This window comes from Callospermophilus lateralis, chromosome 4 (assembly GCF_048772815.1).
Source record: "Callospermophilus lateralis isolate mCalLat2 chromosome 4, mCalLat2.hap1, whole genome shotgun sequence".
In the NCBI taxonomy this organism is placed as follows: domain Eukaryota; kingdom Metazoa; phylum Chordata; class Mammalia; order Rodentia; family Sciuridae; genus Callospermophilus; species Callospermophilus lateralis.
This window is the reverse complement of record NC_135308.1, coordinates 76,513,873-76,535,695: the sequence shown is the minus strand read 5'-3', so window position 1 is coordinate 76,535,695 and position 21,823 is coordinate 76,513,873. Positions and strand designations below refer to the sequence as shown.

The 21,823-nt window shown below is 34.7% G+C and overlaps 1 protein-coding gene across 1 annotated transcript in view; it reads left to right on the top strand.

Moving 5' to 3' along the window:
• Positions 1-4,512: 4,512 nt before the first annotated feature.
• LOC143398347 (pregnancy zone protein-like) overlaps positions 4,513-21,823 on the top strand; it is a 44,219-nt gene continuing 26,908 nt past the window's right edge. The window contains exons 1-13 of the mRNA XM_076855322.1: positions 4,513-4,595; positions 6,456-6,639; positions 7,765-7,924; positions 8,094-8,146; positions 8,933-8,953; positions 9,161-9,329; positions 9,775-9,859; positions 11,548-11,659; positions 11,974-12,088; positions 12,239-12,348; positions 13,379-13,540; positions 14,893-15,120; positions 15,346-15,409. Coding sequence (XP_076711437.1) covers positions 4,513-4,595; positions 6,456-6,639; positions 7,765-7,924; positions 8,094-8,146; positions 8,933-8,953; positions 9,161-9,329; positions 9,775-9,859; positions 11,548-11,659; positions 11,974-12,088; positions 12,239-12,348; positions 13,379-13,540; positions 14,893-15,120; positions 15,346-15,409 — 1,546 coding nt within the window. The remainder of the gene's footprint in view (positions 4,596-6,455; positions 6,640-7,764; positions 7,925-8,093; positions 8,147-8,932; positions 8,954-9,160; positions 9,330-9,774; positions 9,860-11,547; positions 11,660-11,973; positions 12,089-12,238; positions 12,349-13,378; positions 13,541-14,892; positions 15,121-15,345; positions 15,410-21,823) is intronic.

Here is a 21,823-nt window from a genome sequence, read left to right as displayed (position 1 = left end):
TGGTTCAGTGATTAAGCACTATGGGTTCAATCCCTGGTACAAATAATAATGTGCCATTTTTTAATGTTTAATTTTGTCTATGAAAGTAAAATCGACAAGGCTGGGTATTAGGTAGTGTAAAAAAAATAGGAAAATAACTTTTACCATATTCATAAAAATACATTTAAAATAATACCATGTTCTAAATAAGTAACCATAATTTAATTTTCCTCCTCAATTCACTCAATCCTAATTCATTCTTCCTGCTTGATATTGCATCAAGTATTATTCTTTAAAAAAAATTAATATTGTTTAGTTGTCAATGGACCTGTATGTTTTATTTATTTGTATGAAATAGCTGAGAATTGAACCTAGTCTTTCACACATACTAGGCAAGTGCTCTGCCACTGAGCCACAACCCTAGCCCTCAAGTATTCTTCTTAAATGAAGTAGATTTGCTTCAGAACTGAAACTTCTTGGAAATCTTATCTTGATACACTGTTACAACATGAAAGTTGTTGAAGGATTAACAACTCAGCAGTCTAAATTCACAGGTCTATTCTTTGAAGATATCTGAGTGTTTGACAATGGAGTACTCTGCAAAAACCTTCAGCAAACATAATGGGGGAAAATGTGTTTAAAATTTGATTGCCACACCATTTTTCAATCTCACCAACATGTGTACAAAGATTCTGTCCAGGATGGTGGTTTGGGGAGGTAGTTGAAATTTAAGAGGCAGGAGCTATTAAGAGGTTCTTAGATCAATTGAAGGCACTGACCTTGAGAATGGATTAAGATATCTCTTGTGCAACCTCTTGGTAGTTCTCATGAGAGGTTGTTATGAAAGCTTAAAATTGGCCCCACCCAGTTGTCTGGCTTTCTATATAATCACTCCTACCATTGTCATTTGTCATGGTATAATGCAGCCAATAGTGCCCAAACCAGAACTAAGCTAATGAAGATACCATGTTCTTGAATTTCCAAAACTGTATGCTAAATAAGCCTCTTATTTTCTTAAGAAGCCAACATAAAGTGTTTCATTATAGTAATGAAAATTGATTGATAACAAGTAATCTCTTTTTAAAAATTTATTTATTTATTGTAGTTGTAGAGGGACTGCATGCTTTTATTTTATTTATTTATTTTTTATGTGGTGCTAAGGCTCTAACCCAGTGCTTCACAAGAGCTAGGAAAGAGCTTAATCTTCATGAAGAGCTTTAAAACCAATATATCATTTAATGAAGAGAAAATCAAATTCTGGTAATACTGTAGCAAATATTTGAGAGTAAAATTTTTATCAGCTTACTTTAAATTAATAAACTAATCAAAATTGAGCCAAGTGATGTCAGAACAAAGAGGCAGAATAAGAAATTCAAAAAGTTTCATGTTTGTGAACTAGAAGATTTAATATTATTAAGATGACAATACTTCTCAAATTGAGCTATAAATTTAATGCAATTCCTTCAAAATTCCAGCTATCTTTTTTTTGCAGACATGGACAAACAGAGTCAAAAATTCATAACCAAAATGATAATTTAAAAAAAGATCAAAGCTAGGGACTCATACATCTTTATTTCAAAATTTATTGCATAGATGTAAACAATCAAGATAGTGAGGTACCATTATAAGCACAGATAAATAGATCAATGGAATAGAATTTACAGTCTCTATACTATCTTTATTTCATTAATATACATTGCATGCACATATCAAATAAATATGTACAATTTAATAATAATAATAATAATTTACAATAAAAAATGGAAATCCATAAATAAGTCAACCCATTTTCTATTAATTGATTTTTGAAAATGATATCAAGAATATTCAGTAGAGGAAAGAATACTCACCTTAACATACAGTGTTAGAACAACCAGAAATTAAAAGACTCAAAGATTAAAGTTGGACACCTAACTCATATCCTATACAAAAATTAACTCAAGATAGATTACAAACTGGTAGGAATGACAGTGGAATGAGGTGGGCATCATTACCCTAAGTAAATGTATGAAGACATGAATGGTGTAAATATACTTTGTATACAACCAGTGATATGAAAACTTGTGCTCTAAATGTGTAATGCTATAATTACTATAGCTGTAATGCATTCTGCTGTCATATATAACAAATTAGAATAAATTTTAAAAAAACTAAACTTACAAAAGTTTTAGAAGGAGCATAAGAATTAGTCTTTGTGATGTTGAAAAGTATTTTGATTATTGATTTTTTCAAGTGTAGAAATAGCAAAATATGCTAATGTTTTACATTGGAGATTAGGAAGAAAGAGAGTCAAGGACAATTGCTGTTGGTTTATCTATGATCAGTCCTGGGCTTCACATTCTTTGACAGCATGGACACTGAATACTCTGTTCCATATTGTATTTCCACCACCAAAATAGCACTTAATACACAGGAAGCCTCAAAAAATAATCTTAATGTAAACTTTAGTGCCCAGTTGTCAGACCCGCTGACAATCTGTAACTCCTGGTACAGCAGAGATGCTTAAGAAAGACACACGCACACACACACGCATTCAGTAGAAAATGAGCACTGTCTTTACTTTTTTATCTCCTTCTTTTATACAGCATTGTTAATTAAAACAAGGGGAAAGAAAAAACATCCTTTTGTCAGCTTAATCCTTACAAGCATGGATAAACGTTCTCAGGAAAACTTTGTTTATGGTCACAGTGCTCCATATTTCTTATCAATTAACTTGTGGTTAGTTATTCCCAGGCAAACACACACACACACACACACACACACACACACACACACACACATATATAAATTTTACACTTGGCAGAACATTCTTTTCTCCTATCTTCTTAAGACAGCAACAAGGACACAGTTCAAAGAGTTCATACTTTCTCACAGAACTCCTTGTTTTGCTAAGCGCAGCAAAACTTAACACTTCGTGTGCGTGAGCACACCCCCAGTCAGCAACAAGGAAAGATAGGAGCAAGGAAAGTCTGATGGGATTGATGCTATTAATGAAATAGGCAAATGGGATCTTTGATAACCCCTTTCTGATATCTCTTTTATCTGTCCTTCCTTCCATGGCAAGTACTTCTTTTTTAAAAAAAACTTCCTTCTTTTTAAAATAATTTTTACTTTTTTTTCTTTACACAAATGGAGCACAACTTTTCATTTCTCTGGTTATACATGATATAGTTACTGGCACCAAAACAGACATGTACAGAATAGAGGACACAGAGACAAACACAAATAAAGTACAGTTATCTCATACTAGACAAAGGTGCCAAAAACATACATTGGAGAAAAGATAAACTCTTCAACAAATGGTGCTGGGGAAACTGGAAATCCATATGCAACAAAATGAGATTAAACCTCTGTCTTTCACCAAAACTCAACTCAAAGTGAATCAAAGACCTAGGAATTAGGCCAGAGACTCTGCAACTAATAGAAAAAAAAAAAAAAAACAGGCCCAAATCTTCATCATGTTGGATTAGGCCCTGACTTCTTTAACAAGACTCCTAAAGCACAAAAAGTAAAATCAAGAATAAATATATGGGATGGATTCAAACTAAAAAGCTTCTTCTCAGCAAAATAAGCAATTAATGAAGTGAAGAGACAATCTACAGAATGGGAGCAAATTTTTACCACATGCTCATTAGATAGAGCAATTATCTCTGATATATAAAGAACTCAAAAAACTTAACACCAAAAAAAAAAAAACAGTAATAAATGGGCTAAGGATATGAGCAAATACTTCACAGAAGAAGATACATAATCGGTCAACAGATTTATGAAAAAATGGTCAACATCTGTAGCAATTAGAGAAATGTAAATCAAAACTACTCTAAGATTTTATCTCTCTCCAGTCAGAATGGAAATTATTAAAAAATCAAACAATAATTATTGCTGGTGAGGATATGGGGAAAAGATACACTGAATCAATGCTGGTAGGATTGCAAAATGGCACATTGCAAACTGACACAACCACTTTGGGGTAGTGTGGAGATACTTTAAAAAACTTGGAACTGAACCACTGTTTGACCCAGCTAGCCCACTCCTTGGTCTATACCCAAAGTACGTCACTTTAATCATTTTCTTCCAGGACCAGGAATCCATTGTCAAAAATAAATCCTCCTGAACTTGACTTTCCTCAGTCCTGGAAAGAAATCTGTATATTGAATGACATCACAGTGATACATCCCATCACCTTCAAATACAGTTTCCTTTGTTATTTGCATGTGAGAATTTTTAGGAGAAAGTTTCATTGAAGAAGTTTTCAATGGAAGTTAAAGTTTATTCTAACTAGAATATGAATTTTATCCTTCAGGAATACCTCAGAGCTTGTTAGAATTTAGACTTAAAAAGAATGAGGCAATACTAAGAGCAATGACCCTTTTTGGGGACCTGTGCCCCATTCTGACCTCTCATCAAAAGACTTGGGTGGGGCTTGTTTAAAAATAGCTTCCACATAAAGCCTGGTCAATGTAGAGAGTCTCAGAGATCAAGCTGAGGGCAAGGTGTTGGGAACAACACCACACCTGAGATTTGTCTCTCACTATGGGCAAAGACGAGCTTCTTCATTTATGTTTGGTGTTACTTCTTGTCTTGTTTTCTGCCAATGACTCAGACTCTGCAGAACCGTAAGTCTCACTGAAGTCTCAACACTCTATATCAGTCTTTCCCTTTTATCTTTACTTTGTCTTTCCTATTAAATGCTACCTTTCCACTCATTAAGGTACCTTTAAGTCAGAGAAGATTATCTTGGTAAACCCATTTTTTTCTTTCACATATTCTCAACTCTTGAAATCACTTCTTTCCAGTGGACCAATCATCATAAACACAAGAAGTAGTCACTAAGAAGCACAATTTGAAACCTCATACTCTACTTTCTCATGAAGGTTCTTTTGTTCTGTTGTTACCTTATTCATCTGCCACAGTTGGCCCTGTTCAGGCCAAAGTATGGGAAGCAGGAATTAGTACTCTGATCAACTAACTTTTCTGTCTTCCTTAGGCTTCTTTTTTGCACAATTTTTCATCAACCAATTCAGGTGAATTTCTCTCCCCACATTCCTCTACTTCATCTGCAACTGCAGATACATCAACTTCCACTGCTCCCCATCCAGATAGCATTTGATTATAGGTAGAGATTATTTGGTGTTCTGAGTGCAGGTTGAATGGATAAAGCAAGAGGCATTTATTGGGTTCAGAAATACAAAGCAGTTTATATCCTCAAATGTAGTCTACACTACACAGGATTATCTCATCTATTGAAAATCATTATGCCCACCTTTTAGCAAATAGCAGTAAATCTAGTTATCATAAACAGAAGGGGATTTTTCTCTACACAATGAAGAAATCCTTATCTCTCCAGAGTTAGACTTTGATGTGAGAATTGAGAGAGTGACAAAGAGACAAAGTATCTGTTTCCCTCTTCTAGGGACAGTAAGATTCCAGGAGACTAAAGTTTCAAATAACAGGTGAAAATAGTAAATTAAAAGTTATCAGTTTAACATTTACAAAATTTAGCTCCTACTCCAAAGGCAAATATTTAAAATGCAAACATTCATGGTTGAGTAATATATTGAAACACTGTGGTTGCTAACTGCAGGTGAAATCTTGGGGAAATTACTCAACCTCAGTGGGTTCCCAATTTCAGTATCTATTAGATTGAATATTAACCAAACCCTTATGAAATAGTTGTTTAAAATACCAAATATGTATATAATTAAATTTTAAGTTGTTATCAAGTAGGCTTAAAATTTAAAAAAAATAGTATATTGAGTCAATTATACACTTATGTCTCCTTTCCTACTGAGATCAAAGAACTAGAGGAAAAAGCTGGATGGGAAGGCAAAAAATAATGTTTATCATGTATCAGATCCTTTAAAGAACAGTACACAAGATCTCAGAAAATTCAGGTGCCAGGGAAGAGTTAGATTAGAAGTACAAGTTGAATGACCATGGGTAAGTTACGTAATTACCATGACCTTCTCTTTTTTATAATAAAAACTTAGTAGTCATGCAAAAAAAAATATGAGATTTACATTATTTAAGAGTGACCCTAAAAATTCATGGCATATTTTTTTGCCAAGAAATTCTTCAAAACACATAAAGAAAGATTGATGTGTAGGAGTAGACCACCTGGAGAATGAGGAAACAAACTTCACTTCTGTATTCCACAGATCAAATACCTTTGGTATTCTCCCCTCCAACTCTCTGCTCTTTACATAACAAAGTAATATTAGGATTCTTGTACCAAGTTTCCTATTTAAAAAAATTAAGATATGAGTTCATGTTGAGGATGGAAGGGCAAAAGTAGTACAAGAAAATAATAGTTCTTAATTGCAAATTAGCTACAGAATCACCATCTTATTGCTCTTGGTTTATTGACTCTTGGTACAGAACCAATTACAGCTATAAATAACTATTGTTCTGGAAAACACAGAAGACAATGCTTATTATTATAGGTTTTTCTCTGATTTAACCTCTTACCTTCCCAGACATTATATGGTGCTGGTCCCCTCCCTTCTCCACACTGTGACCCCTGAGAAGGCCTGCCTCCTTCTTAGCCACCTGAATGAGACAGTAACTATAAGTGCTTCTCTGGAGTCTCTAAGGGAAAACAGAAGCCTCTTTACTGACCTGGTGGTGGAGAAGGACTTATTCCATTGCATCTCCTTCACTGTGAGTACTACTAGAGTACTGGCTGCAATGCCTGTCTCAATGAATTCTGCTAGTCCTGGTGATAGGAACCTGGTGTTCAATCCCAAGTAATCACTTTAAGAATGTTGTTAGGTCTTCCACAAAGACCATAGACTGTAACTTCTCAGCTACAAAGCATGCATCTTCCACTAGAGAAGGGGGAAAATATTTTCTAAATGCCAAAGTTTAGTTTAATTCCTAAACAAAAATCCTGTTGCCCACAAAAATAGTATAACATGGAGGAGTTTTCCAGTTTTGACATATAATTTTCTCTGGAAGGTCAGGGTTGGACATTGCCTAGGAGCAGATTATACAAAGATAATTCTGCATTCAGTGCATTTTTTTTCTTGTGATGCATGTTAGATGTCATCTGAATGTTTCAATCCTGCAAAATACTCCAAGCAAACATTCAGTACCTCTTTGAGGTTAACTAATGGGTCATGCTCAGTTCTTATATTCTCCCATATTTTTTTTTCAGGACAAGGATTATTCATAGATTCAGTTAAAATAAATATGTTTTAATAACTAGAAGTCTATATCAGTCAACTTCTTGTTCTATGACCAACATGCCAGATGACAATTTAGAGAAGAAAAAGTTTATTTCAGCTCTTGGTTTCAGACATAGCAACCATAGTTGGCTGACACCATTGTTCTGAGCATGAGGTGAGACAGGACATCATGGCAAAAGAGAGTGGCAGAACAAAGCTACTCTCCTTGTAACAACTGGGAAGCAGAGAAAGACAGAGACAGAAAGAGACAGAGAGGCAGAGGAGTCAGGGACAAGATATAGTCACCAAGGGTACACCTCCAAGGACCTATATTTTCTAGCCATGCCCACTCAGTAGTCCATTCAAATTATTAATTCATCAAGTGGATTAATCCAGTTATGAGATTACAGTTCTCATAATCTAATATATTTGAGTTCTGCTGATGGCTGCTCTTATTAATTTCCCCTATTTCTTACGTTAATGTCTTCATTCCTATATCCAGAGAAATTGTCTTTTCTACCAAGCTGCTTTTAAGCTAAAGAACAGATAGTAAATAATAATGAAGAACTCAGAAGGAATGGGTATAGAGTTCCTCAATTATAAAATATTTGTTTTTTAGCTCCCAAGAATTTTATCTTCTTCAGAGGTAGGATTCCTCACTATCCAAATAAAGGGACCTACACAAGATTTCAGGAAGAAGAACGCAGTGCTGGTGAAGAATGCTCAAAGTCTGGTCTTTGTCCAGACAGACAAACCCATCTACAAACCGGGCCAGACAGGTATGTAAAGAAATTTCCTCAGCCAGGGCAACACTGAGAAGGAAGGGCCATCTCCCCTGCAGGCTTTCCAGCCAAAGTCATCATCATCCAATCCTTTATCTTCTTGACTAATAACCCATATCATCTACTTTTCTGGGTATGAATCTTACACGATAATTTGTTTTTTTAGTGAGATTTCGTATTGTCTCCCTGGATGAAAATTTTCACCCCCAAAATGAACTGGTAAGCATCCTATGTCTATGAAATGGGAATGAGGGGAGGGACAAATGGGACTATTCTTCCAAAGCCAGGCAGGAAGGTCCAAGAAGAGCAAGATGATGAAAGATATTCCCTTTGTAACCTGACTCCAGCCTCACCACAATTCTAGAGTCTCATATAGGACAAAGTTGAGGGGCAGGAGATGAAGAATTCTTTTCTCTTTAACAGTAATTAATCAATCTGATAATAGCTACATTTAATTGCTCTGAATATACTGCAATAAGGCTAATGAATTATTAATAATATATTTAATACATATATTAGAAAATATATACAATATAGAGTTGGATGTGCTTACTGAACATCACTTGCTCCAACTGGCCTTCAACATATGACAAAATAACAAAGCTACTTTTTTTTTACATTTTTAAATTGACACAGTAATCATACATATTTAGGAAGCACAGGATAATAATTTGATACATGTATACAATATGTAATCACCAAATCATGGAAATTAGCATTTCCATCTCATTTAGCATTTATTATTTCTTTGAATGCTTCTCTTCTAGTAGAAGTAATAGTCTTGGTTTGCTTTTAATCAAATAATTCTGGAAATTCTCTTCCTACTGTGTCTAAGTCAAAATGACATATAAATCTATGAATATACTTCTCTTGTGAAAGTAAATACTATAGTCATATCTTCATTAGGAGGATGTAAGTATTCAAATGATATTATTAAATAATATTTTTCAGGGAAATAGCAACACATAGTAATAACCACATTACTTCTTTCCTGTTTTCCTATAGATTCCACTGATATACCTTGAGGTAAGCATCTCAAAGGAAGTTAGTATTTTGATGTGTTAGAAAGTTCAAATATTCCTCCTCCCTGAAGCCCAATTTATTGTACTTTATCTTCCCTCTGAATTTGTCTTTCCCAAAGGCAATGCTAATTACCACCCTCAAAATTATTGGTAATGTTCAAGGACCATCATAACTTAATGACCACTCCCTGTGCTTCTTGCTTTTCTTTAGAACCCCAAAAGAAATAGAATTGCACAGTGGCAGAGTCTCAAGTTAGAAAGTGGCCTGAGTCAACTCTCCTTTCCCCTCTCATCAGAGCCCATTCAGGGCTCCTACAAAGTGGTGGTACAGAAAGAATCAGGTGGAACAGCAGAGCACTCCTTCACTGTGGAGGAATTTGGTATGGATAATATAAGTGGGAAAGGGCAGGACTTTTCTGGTACATAAAATATGCATTCACTTAAATCATTTAAAGTTTCCATAGGTATGTTGAACTTGAATTAATGACAGTTAAACCTATCTCTAAAGAAAGCCATCATGATTATGTAAACAAACAAAGTCAAAAGGGTTTGTAAAATCATTTCAGTATTCTTTGAAAAATATGAAAATTCTTACCTAAATACAATCATCATCTGTTAGTGTCATTAAAATCTACTGTGGTTAGAGTCTGTTTTAACTGGTTCTGCATGGATTGATAAATCTTGCCATCTTAAAGTTAGTGCATTGAAAAATTCATATAACATTTCAGAGTACCATTTGAGGGAAAATTATAGACATGTCAAAAATGTTTGCATTTCCAGTAAATGTTCACCAGCCTCTCTTTTTATCATTATCTCTATTGACAGTGCTTCCCAAATTTGAGGTCAAAGTTCAAGTGCCAAAGATAATCAGTATCTTGGATGAAAAAGTGGAAATAACAGTATGTGGAATGTGAGTTGTTTTATCTACATTGTCATAATTGACCTCAATTCTGAATAATTATTTATCTAAGTATAGATAATAAATTTAGTTTCCCTCAGCACTTTTATAATAGTATTTCACTGACTTCCCTTTGAGTACTTATTAATAAAATCACAAATATAGAAAATAAAAAAGATGCCCTTAATCGTTATTTAGCTTTCCATATTTGTATCATATTTTTTTGCTTTAATATTTTAGATTAAATTAGAGGTCACAAAATTTTCCCCAAATACATACCTCTAAAAAAATAGAGATATTTTCCCACTTACAACATACCATTATTACACTAGCAAAATTTAAAGTATTTTTCAATATTAGTTATAAACTTGTAGTCAAATCCTCAAATTTTTCTGAATGTGTCTAGAGGTGTTTACACATTGTTTTTGGCAATTTTAACTCATAAGCACTCTTTGTTTCAACTCTCTATGATGGAAATTTTCAACCAAGTGCAAAAGTTAACAGAAAAGTAAAATGAAACCTTATGTGTCTGGTACCTATTAAAAAAAAAAACTATGAAATTCTCCATATTTTAACTCCATTTACTCTCTCTATAGTACTTTTATTTTGCTTTAATAATTTAAAGCAAACCATAGAAACCTATAAATATCTTAATATCTTAAAATTTGTAGCCTTGTTTCTCCCTATGGCACTAATTTATTGAAGAGAAAAGGCCTGTTAGATCCTAAACATTTCACTGGCTGGAACTGCCTTCTTGCTTCTCATGGAACACTGAATTAATTATGTTTAATCTCTCCACTGGGCAATTTTAAGAAAATACTTTAATGATTAACATAGATTCTTTGGTACAGTGATGGAACTAATTATTTAATAGCCTCAAATAATATTTCTCTAAGAATTTTCTACTCTAGGATATTTTACTTTCTCCTTTTCTTCATGTATATACCATAATTACTAATTCTGACATGGATCAAGAAGGAGGAGGCTCTAATGAGACTGACTGAAAACATAATAGAAAAGATCATAGGTCAAAACTACTGGGCAGAAGCCAATAATTAGAATTCTAACAAAGCGACTTACACATAAAATAAATTATCTAGTGACTGATATTATGACTATAAGGATAACAGGTTGAAATAAGCAGTCATGAGAACACTACCAGTGACACTATTTTATTGAGGTGTGCTATTTTTCTGAACCTCCATTCTTTCTTTTTTCTTTTTTTTTTTTTCTGAGCCTCAATTCTTTCTTCCTTTTTCTTGGAAATTGGACCTAAGGACATTTAACCAATGAGTCACAGTCCCAGGCCTATTTATTTATTTAAACACAAATTGTCATTAGGTTACTTAGGACCTTACTAAATTGCTGAGACTGGCTTTGAACTTGCAATCCTCCTGCCTCAGCCTTCCATGTTGCTGGGATTGCAGGCATGCACCACCAGGCCCAGCTGAGTCCCCATTTTTAAGTAGCAAACTGAGGGAGTGAACATGATCTATAAAGATCCCTTTCACTTTTTTCTTTTGTGAAATCAGTTTCTTTTAGCCTTGAGAATAAAACTCATTCTAGCAAATAAGCAAAAGCAGAGGGAGCAGGCTGGATAAAGAAATGTGACAGCCTAACTATTATAAGGCTTGTGGAGGGTTGGTAGTGGGAAATGCAGGTAGCCTTTCTCAATTCCTGATTTGTTTCTCGCGTGATAGATACACCTATGGGAAACCAGTCCCAGGACTTGCAACTGTGAGCATGTGCAGAAAACTATTTCATCATGGTAACTGTTACAAGAAAGAGTTCTGTGAGGAATTCAGTCAGCCGGTTAGTATTCAGTGTTCTTTCTTGGTACTATCACCATTTCAGCCAGAAGGGCACTCTATTTTACAAGCTAGAAGGAGAATAATACAACAAATTTGTTCCAAAATACCCCTTATCCAAAACAGGAATTTCTATTCTTAGTCAATAAGATTCATTGAAAAATTAACCTTAGAGATTACAAAGCAGAAATGAATATAAGGTTCCTGAAGGTCAATTAACAATTTAACCCAAAAAAGTTTCCTTGGCATTAGAAAGAAAATAAATTTAGTGACTATGCATCTTAATCAGCTTGACATTTATTGTCTTTGTGTTCTCAGCTCAACAGTGATGGCTGCATCACCCAACAAGTAAAAACCAACTTGATTCAGATTAAAAGTTCGGGCTACGAAATGAAACTCAGAGTGGAAGCCAAGATCAGAGAAGAGGGAACAGGTTTGAGTACTAAATGAATATGGGAGATAAAATACTAAACATTGATTCATTTCTCATAACAAAATGAGGTTAAGAAAAGTTGACATAGGAAGGAAATTTTAGGACTAAAGTAACTTTCAAGAGTATTACTCTTTTCTGTATATTTTTCAGACCTGATATTCACTGGAAATGGGACCAGTGAAATCACAAACATTGCCACCAAACTCAAGTTTGTGAAAGTGGACTCACACTTTAGACGAGGAATCCCCTTTTCTGGACAGGTATAGTGTAACTCACAAGTAGGCAAAATTTCCTGTTGATATAAGTCCAGGGCCCAGTGATATAACCCATACTTGATTAGTTATTAATTAGTCAATATGACCAAAGTCATGAAACCAAAAACTAGAGCTTCCCTTTGTAAATATCACTGATGAAATGTACAAATCTAGAGTAAAGTACTCACCCAGCTAGCATTGGAATTTTCAGTTTCTCACAAGTGACTCCCAGTTTATGGCTGCCAGTGCCTTCTTCGTAACTGTTCTTCTACTTAGAAATAGGTGAATAAACAGTTCAAATTTTAGGTATAGGTATTATTATATCATGCATTTCATAGTTATTATTGTATTGTTTTAATATGTAAGATATATAATTTAAGAATAATAAAGCAAGGCAAATACTGATTTTATTTATATTAAGAATTGATTTCATTGGTTTTATAATTATTTAATTTTCCTCAAAAAGAAATATTTTCATGTGGGTTTCCATAGCTGATTATTTCAGGAGATAATAGTAATGTTTACTGACCAATATTTTTGGAATAAATGTGTCAGATATCTTCTAATATATTTCAAGTGGATTGCTTTACTTAATCTTCACTGCTACATATGAAGGAGGCACTACTGCTAGCCCCCGTGGGAAGCTGAAGCACAGAGAAATGCTTTATTCAGGGAGGAGGAGAGTGAGCACAGCCAAGCACTCTAGCCTCCTGCTAAATGAAAAGGGGAAAGCAGCCCTTTTAAGTTGAATTCCTATAATTTTGGCACTAGATGTAACTACTAAATTATTAAATATCAAATGTAATTACTAAAAAACCTCTGACTAGTAACATAATTTAGAAAATAATAAAACCTCCCTAATCTTAAAAGAATACTAAGGAGTTTCAAAAATAAACCAGTTATGGAAGCACCTGAGGAGCCCAAATGGAAGAAAAGCCCCATAGTAAACTTAGTTACAGCATTAAAGGCATATGTGCACATGAGTTCTGTTCTCTTTGCTTTCCCTATAAATTATCAAGTACTTTTTCTTCTTTAGGTACTTCTGGTGGATGGGAAAGGTATTCCCATTCCCAATAAATTGATCTTCATCTCTGCAAGTGAAGCCAATTATCTTTACAATGCAACTACCAATGAACAGGGTCTTGTAGAGTTTTCAATCAATACCACTAACATCTTAACCAACAAACTTTTTATTACGGTAAGTACCACAATAAATAAACCCTCTGAGGACAAAGAGAGAGAAATAACATTAGTAACAATGAAATATTCAGAGTAAACATTGCATTTGAAAGAAATAAGAAGTCCAGACTTCAAGGTTAGATATTTGAGGATAATTGAATTTCATGAAAAATAATTAAGGCATTAGAAAAGGATATTATAGGAGTGACTGATAATTTCATTAGTATTATTTGTAAAATTTTATATACTGTGTAAATAAAAATCTTATTTGATTTGGGTCCTGAATAATATCAGCTGCTTCACTTATTAATGAAATTTATGTTATATATTTTCACATCTACTTAGGTATTTTGTAAAGTGATCATGAATACACACACACACACCTAGTATATATTATCTAATGATGATGATCAAAAGATTTCTACAGTTAAAAGTTTTCTTGCTTGTTATCATAAACAAAAAGTGGTAAAAGACTACAATTTGTTGATTCTAGCTTAGATAAAGAGTATTTAAATTATTTCTAATTCCCAATATTCCTGCTAATTAAATTTAAAAATATGTGATGATGTTAAATGTTTTCCATGTAATGGATACCTGCTCCTCCTTAGGACCAAAAAGATAAATAAGCAGAGTCCCTACACTTAAAATAGTTGAAATATCCATAAAGTTAACAGACCTGTAAATTATTAGTATAATGTATCTAAGTATAATAGTTTTTAAACAAATAGAAATTTTATTATGGGATCAAATAGATTAGTCTGCAAAATATGTCAAATAAATTTAGGAAAAAAATTTGTGCACCAAGAAAAGAGCTAAGGAGCAGTGACTTTTTAGGGAATATAGAATTATGTGCTAAACATCTGCAAGGTTTAAAGTTCCAAGAACTACATAGGCCTTAAAAGTTGGAAATCATAATAATGAAAAGAAGTATGAATGCAAATTTTCTGAGGATTATTTACAAGCAATTTTTAGGTCAGTAAGATAATTTATTACATTTATATATAATATAATTTCAATAAAGCAATTTACAAAGGATTTCAGTTATCTGATGATTCTCTTTTCTGTTTGGATGATTTACACTTTCCATTTGAATATCATTATTCCTCTAGCTCTGAAAAGTAGAAGAAAAAAGAAAAACAAAATGTCAAAGCAGTGATAAGTCAGCAGAATCAGGACAAAGGAGACAAGTCTGTGGATGACTTCTTTTTAATATCTTCAATATAGGGATACTGACAACTCTGGTATTTAATAGTCAGCAGGGATGAGGGAGACACAGAATAGAAGACACATAGTTTTTACTATTCATTTTGATAAAAAACTTACTAAAGAATTTCAAGATAATTTTGTCTCTTTGCTTTTCTGTTGTATCAGGTCATGCACCAGCAACCTAACACATGTTTTAACTATGTATGGATCCAAGAAGAACACCAGGGAGCTCAGCATACTGCAAATCATGTTTTCTCCTTAAGTGGGAGTTACCTTTACCTGGAGCCTGTGGCTGGTACCCTGCCCTGTGGCCAAACACAGAATATCAAGGCACATTATATACTGGATGGACAAGCCATGGGAAAGCTCAAAGAACTCGTTTTCTATTACCTGGTAAGAATAAGGCAGTGGAATGTATTCGGGTCTTATCAGTAGACAGAAGTGGTCAATGGGTCCAAGAATGTCACAATAAATTACTTGTGCACCACAAGTAATTCTCATCCATGCTCCCTTGACTCTTACTTTTTATCAGGTTGATTCCCTCCAGCAGACTCAACAAATCAAAGTGGGTCAAGGTCAAAGATGTCAAGTCTCTTTTCTGTTGATTTTTCATTTCAGATCATGGCTAAAGGAAGCATAGTCAGATCAGGGACCCATGCTCTGTCTGTGGAGTCAGGAGACAGTGAGTACCCTCAAACCCATCTCCCCATTTGTTCATTAACACATTTATTCTTACCCCTCAGTGACAGTTCACAAATGGAGAAATTATTTTTATTATTCCCTCATAACAAGAAGAAAGATAATAAGAAAAATATAGAAATTCCTTATGATTCTTTGGCATCTTTTTAAATGGTCAATAGACACGTTTGACTGCCTACTGTAGATCAGACACTCTTTTCCCCCCATAGCTTTATTGAGGTAAAAATGAGGTACAATAAAATGCACATATTTGAAGTATGCAATTTGATCAATTTTGACATGTATGTAACCAATACAATCAATATAAAAAAGCATTTCCATTACTTCTTTTTAATTTGAAATCATGCAGCATGTACCCTTTATGAAATCAATCACCTTAAGATATATAGAAACCCATCCCCACATGTCAACTATTTCAAAATTAAATGGCACTTATAAATATCTAGAGGTCAAGTAAGAAAGCACAAGAAAAGTAAATAAAAAGTGCTTTGAACTAAGTGATAATTAAAGCTTAAAATATCAGGATCTTTGTGATGAAAGAGTACTCAGATGAACATTTATAACAAAGTACTCATATCAGAGAGAAGCCAGAATAACAATAAAATTACTTTCAAATTATGTAGTAGGAAGGAAAAAATAAAGAGTAAGAACAGAAATATCTGAAATAGAAAAGAAATAATACAAATAAAATTTGATAAAAATCTAATCAATAAAAAGAACACAAAAATTAATATCAATGGAAAGGGAGCTATCAAAATAACCCTTATGGATGTTAGAAATATATTAATATAATATTACAATTGTGTGCCAACGTATGTGATAACTTACTTATAACATGGTCTATATTAAAGACAGATCCGTGTGCTGCTGAGAATAAAGTGTATTTTGTCATTGATGGATAAAATATTCTATAGTGTCTGTTAAGTCTAAATTATCAATTGTATGTTTTACTTCTATAGCTTCTTTATTTAGTTTTGTTTGGAATATCTATACAGTGACAGAGGCATGTTAAAATTACCCAATATTATTGTGTTGTGGTCTATTTGATTCTTGAAATTGGGAAGGGTTTGTTTGATGTACGTAGATGCTCCATTGTTTGGGACATAAACATTATGATTATTATGTCTTGTTGATGTATGATTCCCTTAACACAGTATGAAATGGCTTTCTTTGTCCCTTATTAACTCTGGCTTAAAGTCCACTTTATCTGATGAGGATAGAAACCTCTGCTTGTTTAGGTGATCCAAGTGAGTGATATGTTTTTTTTCCCATCCTTTCACCTTCAATCTATGGATGCCTTTGCTTATGAGATGAGTCTCTTGGAGACAGCATATTTTTGGGTCTTGTTTTTTAATCCAATCACCCAGTCTGTGTCTTTTTATTGATGAGTTTAGGCCATTAACATTCAGAGTTATTATTGAGACATGGTTTGTATTCCTGGTCATTTTGCTTTTTAACTTGACTTGGTTTCTCCTTTGATTGACGTTTCCTTTAGTGTAGTTTCTTCCTTTGCAGATTTTCATTGTTGATTTTCATTTCCTCCTCATGGAATACTTTGCCAAGAATGTTCTGTAGTGTTGGCTTTCTTGCTGTAATTTCTTTTTAACTTTTGTTTATCATGGAAGGTTTTCATTTCATCTTAAAAATCTGAAGCTTAATTTTGCTGAATATAGGATTATTGGTTGACATTCATTTTCTCTCCAGAGCTTGGTATATGTTATTCCAGAACCTCCTAGCCTTGAACGTCTGGGTTGAGAAATCAGCTATGATCTGAATTGGTTTCTCCCCTATACATAATCTGATATTTTTCTCTCACAGCCTTTTAAATTATATTCTTATTCTGTACGTTAAGCATTTTCATTATAATGTGCCTTGGTGTAGGTCTGTTGTATTTTTGTACATTTGGAGTCCTATAAGCCTCTTATATTTGATTTTCCACTTTATTCTTTAGGTTTGGGAAAATTTCTATTATTATTTTTTTGAAAAGATTGTGCATTCTTTTGGTTTGTATCTCCATGCCTTCGTCTATCTGGTAAATCTTAAATTTTGTCTTTTCATGTTATCCCATGGTTCTTGGAAGTTCTGTTCATAAGTTCTTAACATCTTTTCTCCATGGTAAACTCTATTTTCAAGATTACATATTTTGTCTTCATTGTCTGAGGTTCTGTCTTCCAAGTGGTCTAGTCTGTTGGTGATGCTTTCTATTAAATTTTAAAATTGGTTTATTGTTTCCTTCATTTCAAGGATTTCTGCTCATTTTTTCCCCAGTATCTCCACCTCTTAATTGAGGAGGTATAATTCATGTATTTTCTCTCTCATTTTATTTCTTATACTGTCCTTTACTTAGAAAATCAGTTTAACTATGTACATTCTAATCTCCTTCTTTGACATTTCATTCACTGTGATGTTGATGGATTCTGTTACTGGAGTATCTAGGTTTGTTTGGGGTGATTTGTTCCCTTGCTTTTTCACATTGTTTGTGTGTTTACTGCCTCAGATTTATACTGTTAGATCGATAGAGTTTCTATCCTGTGGACTTAAATGGTGTCTTTGAAGGTTTCCAGTACCTCACTGTTTAGGGGAAGACAAATAATAAGAACCACCAATGCAAACAATTTACAACATTAAACCAAATAGTTCCTACTATGACATCTACAATGTTAATTATCATAATAAACATAAATGATATGATCAGTTACTGCCTACAATAAAAACAGCAAGTTTGCAAAAGGATTTATAATTTCAAATGATGGAGAGAGACAGACCAGAAATTATATAGGATGGGATGATTATGAGGAAGAGAGAGGAAGAAGTAAAAAATTAAAGGAAGAATGAAAGAGACAATAATAGAGATTGGCTGTTAGCAGAAGAAAGGAGAGAATCAAGGAGAAAAAACATATAAATTAAAACAACAGGAGAAAAAACATATAAATTAAAATTTTTTTAAAATAAAAAATAGAAGAATACAAAACAAAACTATACCAATCAAACACTCTAGCTCACAAAAAAAACTAATCCATGAAAAATGACTAGCTTCAAAAATGCTGGAAGTGGGAATGCCCATTTACCATCAAGGTCACAATTAAACAGAGAAAAAGAATTTTTTAAAAATCTTGTGAAAAGTTAAAGAATTCTTTCCATTGGAGTTCAAAAAGATTCTGTTTCTCTTCTCAGCAGTTTTAGATGGGGACACCCGGAGTGTGATGTTCCACCCTTTAGATTGCTGGAATGACAGTGGTAATCCCACAGGTAGAATTTCTGGAGGCATAGTTTAGGCTTAGGTGGGATCTAGGCTCTTTGCTGAATGCCAACTGGTCTGGAGATTTTAAATCAGTGCACCTCTAGTGCCCACTACTTGCTGGTCCATGTTGGAAGACTGTATCCCAGGGTTCTCTCCTGGGTTCCACCCATGTGGTAGGGGGACCCAATTCTTGCATTGGTGGTTGTCACCTTCAGATCCCACATTTCCTGGTCTTGGGGCTTTAGTCTTCAAACACTTGTGCCCCTGCCTTCATAGTTTCCAGTCATTTGAGGGGGAAAGGTAGAGCTGGGTGGATTTTCACAACCAATTGTCCCTAGTGTAAATCTCTCTCCACATTTGATTTTTTTTCGGGTCACTTAAGCACACTCTATGCCATGCAGTGTGTGTTTACGGGTCTGTATTTGGGACCAAACTCAGATTTGCCAGGAATCAGCCCCCTCAGCTGTTGGTCCCCACACTGGGGCTGCAAAATGGATCCTTCCTTTGTCCTCTGCAGCTGCCTGGAGAGATGGAGGCTTCTTTTCCCACACATGGATATTGTGCAGCAAGTCTTTCAGATTTGCTGGGCAATATCCTTGATCTCTAAATGCCCCATACCCAGATACGCCTCAGGCCTCCCTAAAAATGTGGGTTCCTTTAACTCCTTTATCCCTCCACCATGCTCAGGAGGGACCACTCCGGCTGGTGTTTCGTGTCTGGCCGCTGGTGCTTCAGACTGTGCTGCTGGGGATTTCATCCTTATTTTATTACATCTGACCTCCTGAGTCCTGATCTGCTTTGAATGCCCAGTTTTAAATTCCAGAAAAGTCCCCCACTTTTTTTGTTTGCCCAACTTACTGAGAAAGCTGCCTGTCTGCTTTCTTGGTTTCAATCCATGCAGCAGCCAGGAAAATGACTGCCTCTATTCCACCATCTTGAAAACCCTTCAGATACTCTTTTAAGGTAACTAGTTTATTCACTTTAGTTCATCTCTTCTATTTGACACTAAAATAAAAACCTTTTAAAGTCTAAGTACTTCATGAATAAGTTAGGAGAAGGGAACCATGGTTGTTTTCTATTCTAATTTAATCCATGTGAAGGATTAGACCACTGAAGAGAGAACCCATGAACATTGTAGTAATTAAATTTTAACCTAAGGCAAACATTTTGCCAACCTACACCTCACCACTTAGCTAAATTTAATGACTATTTGAATTTGTTCTGTGTCTAACATTTTCTTTCATTTTTATGATTCCTCTCCCTACCAATTTGGAGAATAAAATCAATTATTATCAAATCAATTATTTATTAGAAAACAATTGTAATTGTATGTTTTAATTGTTATTACTTATGCAATTGCTCTCCATAAAGAATCATTAAAAACCCTCTCTGTAATTAAAGAACAAATTTGTTCACCACTTGTTTAACTTTGACTCTTTTAATTGATCAACTTGGATTGGCTCCCATTGTTATCTTTTTTTTTTTAATAAAATCCGGATATTTTTTATTGAAGAAATGTCATTCAAAGAACTTTAGAAAACATGTTCAATTAATTAGCTACTATGATCAGGTATCTATGAAAACAGTTATAAATCAGTACTCAATATATGCAATCATTTGCCCATTTCACAATAATAGTTGCTAGAAGTTTCGGTTTTAACAGGAAATATGAGGGCAAAAAGCAAATCTAGTTCAGGGATTTATTGTAACATATGTAGGAAAAAATTGTAGAAACTTAAAGCAAAATAAAATAAAGATAAGGTGCCGCAGTCTCTGGCTGGGCACAAATCACGAGCCACCACACAGCTTGTAGATTCAAACAGCAATTCTTTATTCCCGAACTCACACTGGCCATCTACAAACACGTTCTGGGGAAATCCACGTTCTCTGCCCAAATCCACCACTCCTGGGCTTCTGTCTCCCAAATATATTATCACCATATGTTGAATTGGACAACCTACCAGGCACGGTCCTTATGCCACATTAACCTCACTCCCCCACTGGCACCAAGGCCAAATTTGGGGGCCAACAGAGGTGAGGCAAAGAACCTCACCCCCCCCACTGGTGCATAGACCTATCCACAAGTATGGCTGTATGCTGGACCAGTTGTCAGTGACGGGTATGATCCAGTTGCAGTGGTATCAACCTAAGACAGGAGGCTGACGCCTAAAGGTCAGTTTTCCAATGACGGGTAAGAACCATATGTTGAACTGGACAACCTACCAGGCACAGTCCTTAAGCCACATTACTTGTTGTTTAATTAATCAGAAGGGGGGAGATGCTGGGAGCCATCAGCCAAGTAGGTATGACAATTTCCTTGCCAGCGTACTCCCATGCTGTCTAGTGGAAGGACTCCTGAAAGGTGACCTTGCTCAAGGACCAGGGCGGATCCGTGTTTAGGGTGTCCCCGGTTTAGCATAATAGGAGATTAGGGTGTTCCCCCTTTAGAATAGGGCGTATCCTGCTGCCTGAGGTCCTCTTGAGTTCTTAGGGTCAGACAATATATTTGGGAGACAGAAGCCCAGGAGTGATGGATTTGGGCAGAGAACGTGGATTCCCCCAGAACGTGTTTGTAGATGGTCGGTGTGAGTTCGGGAATAAAGAATTGCTGTTTGAATCTACAAGCTGTGTGGTGGCTCGTGATTTGTGCCCAGCCAGAGACTGCGGCAATAAGGATAAAAAACAGATCCAGGTGGGAATAAGGGATTACAATAGGAAAAAGAAACAATTCTGCACATCTGAAGATAAAGCCTGTCTTATGTGTTAGCAGCAACATTTGCTGTCCTCTTGCTAAGATAATAATTTGCAGAACTATTTAATATATATTATCAATAATACAAAAAGCATTGAGTTTCTCCTGTATTTTCTAGCATTATTCTTCTTTTTCTTTTTTAATTGATTTTATTTTTTTAAATACATGACAGTGGAATGCATTACAATTCTTATTAAACATATAGAGCACAATTTTCATATCTCTGTTTGGATATAAAGTATGCTCATATCAATTCATGTCTTCATACATGTACTTTGGATAATGATGTCTATCACATTCCACCATCATTGCTAACCCCCTGCCCCCTCCTTTCTCCTCCCAAACCTCTGCCCTATCTGGAGTTCATCTATTCCTCCCATGCTCTCCCTCCTTACCCCATTATG